The sequence below is a fragment of the Lactuca sativa genome, chromosome 7, assembly GCF_002870075.4.
Source record: "Lactuca sativa cultivar Salinas chromosome 7, Lsat_Salinas_v11, whole genome shotgun sequence".
NCBI classification, from domain to species: Eukaryota; Viridiplantae; Streptophyta; class Magnoliopsida; order Asterales; family Asteraceae; genus Lactuca; species Lactuca sativa.
The window spans coordinates 118,329,324-118,341,262 of NC_056629.2; the positions used below are offsets into that span (position 1 = coordinate 118,329,324).

The following is an 11,939-nucleotide window of genomic DNA, read 5'->3' on the forward strand; positions in this document are numbered from 1 at the left end:
TTAAGTATTTCATATAAATTGTTCAAAAGTTGTAGCTTTAAAATAATAATGGTTCACATCCAACTATATATTAAACTAATAAATTGAGTATAACATGTTAAAAATTAAAAAAAACATAACTTTATAAGTATAAGTAAATATATTCTTTTAATACTGAAATTTAGTTTATATATGATTACACTTTAGCTTGATAATTATTTAATCTTATTAATCAACTTATAATCATTATTAGGAAAAAAATTGAAAAGTCATGGGAGTTTCAAATGAATGTGATGAAGAAAAGTTACATGAGAATTTCAAATGAATGTTGTGAAAAAAAAAACTTCATTACGGTATAGTTGATAATTGAAGAGTACACTGTCCCGTTTGATAGTTTCTGTCTGAGAAAGTGTTGTCTAGTAAAGTGCTGTTTGGGAAGTTTTCTGACTGGGAAAGAAACCATGTTGTTTGATTATACATCTGATTGACTGTGCTGAATGATGAAAAAAAGTAATAAAAAATAAAAATAAATTAAAAAAAAGTTATTTAAAAATTTTAATAATAAAAAAAAGAAAGAAAGAGGCGAGGTTTGGTGCATAATTGTCTTTCCAGCCCATTCAGCCAGAAAGATATGATTTTGGGGCTTTCTGGGAAAGACCATTTTTTGTGCAAATCAAACAGTCTTTCCGGTCCATTCAGCCAGAAAGATTTGTTTGGACCTGGAAAGATGCATATCAAACTGGACCTTAATATAAATGGTAAAATTCAAAGAGAACATGAAATGAAAAGGATGGCGATAATTATTTCCTCTAAACAAGGGATGATGACTTAGGAGGGTAATAAGGTTTCCAGTTTGTCCATATTAGGCCACTAAGGTTTTTTTTGTGCGTATTAGACCAATATGGTTGTTATTACCGTTTATAAATAGTCCTTTTACCGATTTTAACCCGTAAAAATGACTATTTCTAAACGGTAATAACAACCATATTGGTCTAATACGCACAAAAAAACCTTAGTGACCTAATATGGACAAACTGGAAACCTTATTACCCTCCTAAGTCATTAACCCTAATTATTTAGAAAACATGCTTACTAATCAATGTGACTGATTTGTTTGACTGAAAATAGTTGCTTCCATTTAAACTTATCTCACAACCCTTCCAGAACTTCTAAGTCCAAAAACTGATATGATTGATGATCTTCATTGCATAAATATGCAACATTTTATCAATAACTTCTTTTTTGTCATTTAAATGTTTACATGAACACATCCATGCGTACAAAAACAATCTCACTTTGATACCTCCCATCAATGTCTACGTTTGATAACAAATGAAAATGTAAAACCAACGCAGAGGATGTCTATTATCAATTATTTTATAAAAAACAAAGCTACAACATGAGCTAAGAAACTGAAGTTTCAAAATGAATAAAAAAATCAGCACATAAACAAACACATACATACTATATACAACACATAAACAAAAGTTTATAAAGTATGAAACTTAATGACAGGAAAAGTAAAAAACTTAAGGGAGACTTTATAGAAAGAAAGATCACCCTTACTTGCCACAAATGGTTGAAGACATCAACAAGAAGATCAATCTGACCATAGAATCCACATGTTGTCTGATCATGACTTCAGTAGATGAACTACTAAAACATAAGAATTGCAATTGAACTCTATTAGCATTTGAAAAGGGAATTAGGGTTCTAGAGAAGGCGATGAAGGGTTAAAAAAATTTAGGACCATTTCTCGATTTGTGTGTGTCATCCTTGCGTAGGGGCCATGCTAATCTTCTCTGTATCGTTCCAATTTTATCGGATGTCCCCAAAGGGACGACTATAGATGAAGAGCTTTGCCATATAGAGGAGTAGCAGGTTATATGGGACAACGCGAGTTATAAACGAAGTAGTTTACTGTTGATGGTCATATATTCTCAGTTTCTTTAAAATTAGGGTTAATGACTTAGGAGGGTAATAAGGTTTCCAGTTTGTCCGTATTAGGTCACTAAGGTTTTTTTTGTGTGTATTAGACCAATATGGTTGTTATTACCGTTTAGAAATAGTCATTTTACCTAAAACCGGTAAAATGACTATTTCTAAACGGTAATAGCAACCATATTGGTCTAATACGCACAAAAAAAAACCTTAGTGACCTAATACGGACAAACTGGAAACCTTATTACCCTCTAACACCTCGTTCCCGAGTTTATCAAAAGAAAAGAAAAGAAAAGAAAAGAATGTCACGAAAGAAAAGAAAAAAAAGAAAGGAAAACAAAATTTTCTTTTGTGTTCCCGAGTTGAAAAGAAATGGAAGGAAAATTAATCATTTTCTTCTTTGTTTCCAAATCCTCCCAAATGGGAAGGAAAGATAGGAGGGAAAATGATCTTTCCATTTCTCTCCACTTTCCATTTGCTTATCTTTCTTTGGTTAATTTGAACTCGGGCACGGGTGTAAGTGATTATCCTCTAAACAAAGGGAGTCTGTTGAATATCGTCATAAAATTGGTAGCACGAGCCTGCATAAACAGGCATTTAAAAATGATATTCACGACTTCTCCAATCTCCGTCGTAACGTCACCAAATTCTTCAATTCTCCCTTACGTCTCTCTCTCTGCTAGCCTCTCTCAGATCCCAGGGAGACCATCTACCTTTGTCCCCGCCTCCGTCAAGCGGGTTCCGGTTAAAGGCAGTAGAACACATTCCACTTCCACACCGCCGCCGCAAAGCGATATGTCAGTCACAGTTCCTATGCCAGCTGAGGATGAGCCCTTTATTAGTTCCAGAAACCGTAAGGATGAAGTGATAATTTGCTTTTTACACTTGTAGTGAATATGTACTACTACTACTACTATTATCTTGTTTAGGAAGTAGACGCCTCTATCTTGTTATCTGCGGTATTTTGAGCATATGGTGTGTGGGAATTGACGGTCTTGCAGCAAGTAGAGTTATCAGTGTGGATTCAGTTAGCCAATTTACAATCAGTTTGGGCGAAGTTGGGCACTCCGGTGGTGTTCACACGGTTAGGATCTGTGAGTATACTAGAATTAGAATCTGTTGGCATCCTGAGGGAGTGATGGGGTGAGGATCTGAGAGCATGCTAGAATTAATGACATGTTCGACTAATAAGCTGTTGTACTTAGGGTTTCTGATGTTTCATCTAGACTTGTAACCATGATTCAAAATACAAGCAGCTTAGACTAATTATTCTCATGGGAATAACAGATAACTAGATACAGTTAACCATCAGTAAAGTCAAATCGGTTGATGTATTCTCTTCCCTTTGCTTGGGACATGCGATGTAGGAATATCTGTGTGGTCTTGAAATGAAATGTGCGTCTGTGGGTTGGAGATTGATGCGCAACAGGCCAAATTATTGTCAGTTCCAAAATGTTAGGGAAACACCAAACAGTGTATGATACTTTGTAGTACACTACAACTTGTTGAATTGGCAAATGAAGTTATGCTTCTTAATAAGAGAGGGCTGTTTGATGATAAATGATGAATCATTAAAATTATGTCTCTTTATTATTATGTTGTAAATCGGTATACTAGTTTCTGGTTTTTAGTTGTTCTTTTTCCTTGTTTAACATTTTATTATTACATTTTTAGTTTAGTCTGTTTTTGGATTTACCATTAATTTCCCTTCACTAATAACCCTATGGCTGCATTAGTTACATGGAAGAAAACTGGATGGGATAAAGTTTGTAATAATGAGGATGAGGAGGACATTCATGTGTTTTGTACAGACTATAGATGAAAGAGACCAAGAGGGAATCCTTGTTCCACCTTTTTGAGTGGGACAAAGAATTTCAATTTTGTGTTGCTGACATGAATGCAATGTTCTGTTTCTGTCCTACTCCTTCCTTGTTAAGAAATATGGTTTATTTATGGAATATATCTTTTGCTACCATTTTTTAGGTTAACAGGGATTCTTTATGCTCATATTTATTAATATTACGTCACATTGTTGCAGGTGATGGTGATGGGGCAGTCTCTTCTAGTCAAACCGTGCCTAAGAAGAATAAAAATAAATACTCTATCCGCTCTATTAGCTGTTATGGTGTAGACCTTACACCGGATAATTGTGCAGTTGCTATGGTATATTTTGTCCAAGGAGTCTTGGGGCTTTCTAGACTCGCTGTCAGCTTTTATTTAAAGGATGATTTACATCTAGACCCTGCGGAGGTACATCAATATTAGTATATTTACCTATTTATTTGCAATTAATAGAATACAAGTGAAAATGTGTACAAAATCTACCTTTCTGTCCCTTTTGTACAAAACCAAGGAGACTTTATGCACCTGTGTCACTCTTTCATTCTTTGTTTTGCCACACATCTTTAGAGGTTATTTTTGTCTCTGCACATAAATTCTTTTAGGTTCACGGAATTTCATTCCAGCCTGGTGTTTAGTTGTTAATGAATATGAAATTCAATTCCGTTTGGATTCACAACATCCTTTGACCGATGGATTTCTAAATTCCGTCCTAAAACCTGTGGAGTTCAATCCCAAGCATCTCCTTCTTGTTAATAATATAGGTTCTCAAATACCCTTCTATTTTCTAAAAGGGCAACTTTAAATATTTATAATTTAGCTTTTATCTGAAAACAAATATATATATATATATATATATATATATATATATATATATATATATATATATATATACTGTATGTTTAAGTTGAATGTTACTGTCAAATGAAGTTTCACCCAAGTCCGAAGGTTGGCCTTTACAAAAGGAATAGAGAAGAAGATTACTGTTTTATTGTTAATATGTCTATGGATTAGCTCATAATCTAGTTTGTAGTTATTAATATTTATTTAGCTAATACTAACCAGCCATACGTTATTACATGGTTGACTAGACAGCTGTGATAACCGGTTTTTCAGCGTTGCCTTGGCTTATTAAGCCAGTGTATGGTTTTATCAGGTGGGTGCATATTTTTACTACAAAACCTGTAGGCTGCTTTTGTTACACTGAACTGGACTGGACAGAACAGGACAAACTTTGAATGATGAGGTTGAGGACATTCACATTCACATTCACCCTCACGCAACCAACGCATGAGAGAGAGAGAGAGAGATGAAGAGGGGAGTGGGTGTGGGTCCCATTGACATCATAGTTGTGCATAACAATTAACAATTAACAATTTTTTTTTCTTTTTGTAGTGACTCGGTCCCACTTTTTGGGTATCGAAGAAGGTCGTATCTAGTTTTATCCGGACTCCTTGGAGCTCTTTCATGGAGTTTAATGGCCGGTTTTGTTGATGGCAAGTATGGTGCTGCTTTATGCATACTTCTTGGCTCTCTTTCTGTTGCTTTTTCAGATGTTGTAAGTACCACTACTACTTGTATTGTATTCTTATTTACGTAGGCTGTGCAGACATATAAAAATCCTAGGATTCAGGACCCGAAACCAATCTCACTGCTTCAAAAAATTTCTTCTCTATTTTAGGACTCAAAACCCCCGTTAATTATGGGTTGTTGGTTAGTCTAATAATGTGTTGCACCCTGTGTATATCTAATCTTATTTGAGTTGAGGATATAAAAAGTTGTAAACTTGCAGTAGTTGTAATCGCTGGTCTAAATAGATGCAGTACTTTCAATATAATTTTTAATTGTGTGACGAGGACCTATAAAACCAAGCTTTAAGAAAAAATTAAATAAAAAATAGAAAGGTATTTCTCCCAAGTCCCACCTAATAAAAATCACCAGCATATTGTTTAATTTTGGAAACCACACTTTGTAGGTTTTAGCGATTATTTATGTGGTAAAAATTAATTGATTTGTTGTTTGCTATTAATCTATAACTACAGCCTAGCCTACTACTGTACAACAACTAATGAAACATATGATTCGGGGATTTTAGAAAAATAATTGAAAATGTGGATTTCTACCAAATCATAGCCACATCATGTAATCTAATCCAAACCAAAGTAGATGAATTAAAACATGAATCACACATAGCACTTAAGCCTATCATCATCGCACCTAATCTAGGGTGTTATTGGCATGGTGGCTCATGCCCGTTGCCTAGCTATTGAGTAAAGCACAACTTAAATCATTAAGAGAAAAGTTATAATGGTTGTTAACAGAATCACAATAGAAATATGGAAATTACATTGATTTGGAAGGAAATTACCTTAAGGAGGTGATGTGAGAACTGTAGCCCTCCACATAGCTAATTCTTCACATGTATCCAATAAATGATCCTTGAATGGTTGAGAGTTGATTAGTTTAGCACTTGATTCTCTAAAATGTAGAGAATTAGGCTCCATTGGACTAGGAAGGAATCTTTTGTCTTGTCCTATCTAGAAAGGTTTTTATTATACGGTACCCACACCTGACACCTCCTTTCGTTCCTTTGTCATTAAGGTTAATTCTACTTTTCTACTTCAGAAAGTCAGTGTCTTTTACAATTTCAAAAACCCCACCCTCCATCCAGACCAAAGCAAATAAGCAATGAGCCAGAGCAACAACTAAAGTCAAGAGAATGCTGGTGGTCTGTTTGTTTGCAAATTTTAATTCCATGGTTTAAACTGTTACATGTTGTTGTTGTAGGTCGTAGATTCCATGGTTGTAGAGAGAGCACGTGGTGAGACACAAAGTGTATCAGGATCTCTTCAATCACTATGTTGGGGATCCTCGGCCTTTGGAGGAATCGTAAGCTCCTACTTTAGTGGCTCCCTGGTGCATGCTTATGGTGTAAGGTATGCTCAAAAAAAAAAAAAAAAAAATCCCAACCAACTGATGTGGTGTGTAAATGAAGAATTATTGTGCTAATTTTCACAGGTTTGTTTTTGGTCTTACGGCGTTGCTTCCTTTGTTGACATCTGCGGTTGCTGTGTTAGTCAAAGAGCAACGTATGGGGCGTGGTTCATCAAAAGATACTACTACTACTAGTACTAGTATTCTTCAGCTGTGGCAAGCAGTCAGACAACCCAATGTCTTCCTTCCCACTTTATTTATATTTCTCTGGCAGGCAACTCCTCACTCCGAATCCGCCATGTTTTACTTCACGTACGCACATCATCATATTTTATATTATATATTTACCTTTTGTTGTGCAGTACAAGTTGTATTGCGTTTTTCATGAATTAATTAATTAAAAAAAAAGGCTAGACACTCTACTCTACATCTCTCGTTTGTGCACAAGATGTATATGGTATTTAAACTAGCCTTAGACAAGGGCTATTTTCAATGATGAGAAGGGAGGGCATTTTTGCACAGACCTCCTTTTCAGGAGGGAATAATAGATTCCAATTTTGTCTCATTATGTGTAACAAAACAAACAGGGCCATTTTTTTGACGCAAGACATGTATGTTCTCTGTTGTGCATACAGAACAAATAAGCTGGGTTTTACACCAGAGTTCCTGGGGCGTGTTAAGCTTGTGACATCAATTGCTTCGCTTCTTGGTGTTGGACTTTATAATGGATATCTGAAAAATGTTCCTTTGCGCAAAATTTTTCTTGCTACTACTCTTACTGGTACTGCCCTTGGCCTCACTCAGGTTTGTATTCAATTTCTTTTTTTTCCCCCCAAAATCCACAACCTACTTTCGTCTGTTACTTTTCCTAACACTATTACCAGTTTATTCAAATTAAATCAATATACCTTTTTTATTCATGGACTGATGAAAGTAGGTTTTGCTTTATGGATTTTGCACTAATCTATTCTACGGATTTTATTATTTGTAGCTTATCCTTGTGACCGGGCTAAATAGGCAGTTTGGTATAAGTGATGAGTGGTTTGCAATTGGGGATTCTTTAATCATAACAGTTCTTGGTCAGGTATGTAATAATTCATGCTACTCCTACAATTACGTTTTGCTTTCTTTGCTAAGAGGCCAATTCAATAACAATTTTTCAAACCCAACTAACCACACTGTAACTCATGCCAACATTACAAACACTGTATCCGCTAATTGTATAAAATCCACTATGTTTTCGGCAGTCTTTTAGATTAACCATATTTCTTATATTTATAATATCACTCCAACCATACAAGTTTGAGACATCTATTTAATATAACAATTTTTACTTTTTTTTTTCTTCTTTTGCCTTATATGGCGTATTTATAGAAGAAAAAAGAAAAGTATATGTGCTTGTCCGTTCTTTTAATATTATAATAATAATAATAATAATAATAATAATAATAATAGTTATGCCACATCATATGCCAAATTTTCAAAAATAGCCAAAAACCTCTTTAACCTGATATCACAGGTCATTATGGCCAATATAAAAGAAAAACGTCTCAAACTTGTATGGTTGGTTTAATTGGAAAAACTAAAAATCGGTGGTGAAAACTTTGCTCGCTCGCGCTACAAATATGGGCAATGCTTGCTACTTTTTTTTTTTTTTTTCAAATGTACTATATTTGTTAAACATTGCTAAGTTGCTATTGCCAATAAAGGAATGCAAGTATGCTGCCATTTATATTTTAGTGTTAGGAAATGTAACCACATACATTGCCATTTATGCGTAAAGCAAGTATGCTGGTAAATAGGGAAGTATATTGCCAACTTTGGTAAAAAGAGTGAAGTATTTTGCTATTTATTTCCCGCAATTTGCCAAAAAAAGATGTATAATACCTATTAACTTAGGAGAGAATTCAGAAAACTCTCGTTGTTTTAAAGCTATAATATAAACCGAACCAAACCAAACCTATATGGATTAACATCTATTGTGCGGACGTATGGACAATGCTATTCTGTGAGAATGACAAAGAAAATATGCTGTTTGATAATGTGAATACATTCAATCTTACATAACTATTGTCATTATCACACATTCTCACTAGTTAAACCGTCTATAAGGTTATTATAGATTTTTTTATTATTATTCTCATTCTGTCAGAATGTTCAAAATGTTTATTGAGTCGTATTCTGTAAGAATAAAAATGAGTGAAAAATGATGCATGAGAACAAAAATGAATAAGAATTATTGTGAATGCATTAAAATGACAATAGTTGTGTGAAGTTGAACGCATTTACATTACTAAACAACCTATTTTCTTAGTAATTCTCATAGAATAGCACTATCTACACGTCCACACAATAGTTGTCCATCCATATTATATATATATATATATATATATATATATATATATATATATATATATATATATATATATATATATATATTGTCATTTTAGTTTCGGTTGCCAAAAAAAAAAAAACTTGAAAAAAGGATCTGGTTAAACCAAACCTCTTGGAAACTTAAACGAAGCAAAAAGATGGGTTTCAGTTTTTATTAGGGTTGAGTCATCTGATATTGGATGAGTGGATAAGTGTAGTGATGATGATATCTGATATACTTGAGTGGAGCATAAACGAAAAGTTGGTGACATCCCATATACTGTGTTGGTGTAATAAAGAAAAATATAAATAAAAAATGATTTTATTTTTGATTTTTGATTTTTTTTTTTTTTTTTTTTGCAGGCGTCTTTCATGCCGGTTCTTGTTCTAGCAGCAAGGCTGTGTCCTGAGGGGATGGAAGCAACGCTGTTTGCAACCCTGATGTCTGTATCGAATGGTGGTAGTGTCCTTGGGGGTCTTTTTGGTGCGGGTTTAACCCAGGTTTTGGGTATCACCAAGGATCGCTTTGACAGCTTGGCCCTTCTTATAATCATCTGCAACTTCAGCTCCTTGCTACCATTGCCACTCCTACACCTTCTTCCCAATCATAATCCCCTTCCCAATCCCAAACCAAAGGAAGATGTCCCTGTTCAGTTCAAGTCTAGTTGATACTACTCATACTCATCATCACATCACCCTTCTAACACTACTTATATATAAACAGATCATCATAACAATACTGTAAATATTCTAAGATTCATCAAAATCTTTAATCAACTTTTTTTAGACTACTTATTGTAGCCAACCCAAATTCTAGGTTCGGAACAACATATTATTAACCTAAACTCGATAAATGGGTAAAATTTTGCTATTATTATTATATTCAGAAAAGATGATGAAAACTATAAGAATCGTTATTTGCAAAAATATAAATAAGTCGATACCAACAAATCCTTTGAACAAGGATAAAGGGATAATAAAGACATTAATCTAGATAAATGGGTAATTTTTGCTAAAAGCGGTTTAGTGGTTTTGGATAACGCTAAAAGAACTGTATCCAAGACAAACTTTGATTGGTTTATAGTAGGGATAATGATTGAAAATGGTAAATATACTTTTTGATTTCTATATTACATCTATCAGGTTATAACCTGTAAAATCCATAGTACCTGTAAAATCCATGGTTGGTATGTGTAAAATTATTATATAGACACAAAAGAATATTAAATGTCAACAAAAGGATATACTAAGTTTTTATATATCTTCTTGATTCAAAATCTTAGATATACATGTTTTGATTTCATTAGCTTCTAATGATATGTAGGTCTAAGATGAAATTTATTGGAAAAAAAGTGTTTTTGGATTATAAAAATAATATGTCAAAGTCTAATGAACATATAATTTAATAATAATGATATTTTACAATTTTTCATATAAATAAATTAATGTTTTTATATAGTTTTTTGTACCATGTAATCTTATTGAAGACTCCCAAGCTTGCTACTTGTTTGTTTTTGTTTAGTTCAATAGTTGGCCACAAAAGAAATATAAAAGTACTACAAAAAAAAAAAAAAACTCAACTAATAGTTTTCAAACATTGTGGGTTTTAGTTTATTCTGTTTGGTTTAATAGGATTTTTAACAATTTCAATTTAGCATAATAAAAAAAATAAAGTTTATTTTAACCAAACTAATAACGTGATGATTGTTTAAAAACCAAGTAATTATTAAAATACAACAATCGTAATATGAAAGTTGAATGATATATTTGATAAATATGAAATAGAGTAAAGTTCTTAATAAAAAAGAAATTGGAATTTTAATGGTGTTATAGAGAAATATGAAAGTTGGATGTTATATTATACAAATAGACGAAAGAGCGTTGCTATTTCTTACATTTAGCCGAATGTATAAAGTTCTGAAGTGGAAAGGAAAAATGATACATTTTAAGTGTACATCTCAGGAACTTGCATTCAGAATTAAGGCAATGCTGATTTATAAACTACAATAAATTATGCATAATTATAGCGAAAAATTTCTCAATAGTTTTCGTATTCTTTTGCAGAAAATGAAAGATTCTTTGTCATCTCAATTTATTCATTTTGTAAGAAAAAAGTTAGTATTGACCATCACCTTGGCTATACAACATTCCTGTTGTTTCTTCAGCCAACCTTTTCTTTTATCATGTCTTCCAAAATGGCAAGATTTTTTTTTTTTTTTTTTTTTTTTTTTTTTTTTTTTTTTTTTTATCTTTGTCCCCTTACCACCACTATAATGACGTAAATTTTCAAAACAATTTTTCACTTTTCAACAACCGAATTTATATTTAAACATTCTCAAAACATGTGTTCAACTGTAGTTATCAAAATAATACATATCCCAATATCACAAATAAAATCTCCTGACTACGGATCACGCCGGCGTCTTTCCACGGTCCTCTCTAATACCTGAAACACATAACACAACTGTAAGCATAAATGCTTAGTGAGTTCCCCAAAATACCGCATACAACACATACGCCACTCGAGGCTATAGTATGACCTTCCGACAGATGTGTCTCAGCGGGACCCTCCAGTCCTGTAGCTCGTTGGATCCTCTGGTCCGGTCATAGCTCGTTGGGTCCTCTGGCCCGGTCTAAATCGTTGGACCCTCCGGTCCGGTCTGTATCGTTGGACCCTCCGGTCCGGTCTGTAGCGTTGGACCCTCCGGTCCGGTCTATAAAATCATATAAAATACATATATCACATAGCACATAAACTCATTCATAGCACATAATCTCATACATAGGACATAGGACCCTCCGGTCAACACATAAATACCACTCTAGGTAACGTATAGTGAGAAGACTCACCTCAGGTAACTCGGTAACTCTGA

General features: G+C 33.6%; 1 protein-coding gene and 1 non-coding gene across 3 annotated transcripts; one reads left to right on the forward strand and one right to left on the reverse strand.

Annotated features, from left to right (window-relative positions):
* Window positions 1–1,717: 1,717 nt before the first annotated feature.
* Window positions 1,718–1,820, reverse strand: LOC111897070 (U6 spliceosomal RNA). Its single transcript, XR_002852086.1, has one exon. It is a non-coding gene; the product is annotated as a U6 spliceosomal RNA (small nuclear RNA).
* Window positions 1,821–2,362: 542 nt separating this feature from the next.
* Window positions 2,363–9,857, forward strand: LOC111897064 (folate-biopterin transporter 1, chloroplastic). Of its 2 annotated transcripts, none has more exons than XM_023893036.2 (9): window positions 2,363–2,773; window positions 3,959–4,170; window positions 4,851–4,915; window positions 5,155–5,317; window positions 6,547–6,695; window positions 6,778–7,005; window positions 7,329–7,497; window positions 7,685–7,777; window positions 9,430–9,857. In XM_023893036.2, exons 1-9 carry the CDS (start codon window positions 2,524–2,526, stop codon window positions 9,733–9,735), a joined length of 1,635 nt encoding a protein of 544 aa, XP_023748804.1. In that variant the 5' UTR covers window positions 2,363–2,523; the 3' UTR covers window positions 9,736–9,857. The 2 variants fall into 2 exon arrangements, with proteins under 2 accessions (XP_023748804.1, XP_042752463.1); XM_042896529.2 differs by lacking the exon at window positions 2,363–2,773 and adding an exon at window positions 2,863–3,014.
* Window positions 9,858–11,939: the final 2,082 nt, after the last annotated feature.

Excerpts from the sequence above, each read along its gene's own strand:
- LOC111897064 (XM_023893036.2), top strand. The coding sequence starts at position 2,524 with ATGATATTCACGACTTCTCCAATCTCCGTCGTAACGTCACCAAATTCT. Across the intron at positions 4,171-4,850 it reads TACATCTAGACCCTGCGGAG|ACAGCTGTGATAACCGGTTT; the intron begins GTACATCAATAT and ends ATGGTTGACTAG. Across the intron at positions 6,696-6,777 it reads GTGCATGCTTATGGTGTAAG|GTTTGTTTTTGGTCTTACGG; the intron begins GTATGCTCAAAA and ends TAATTTTCACAG.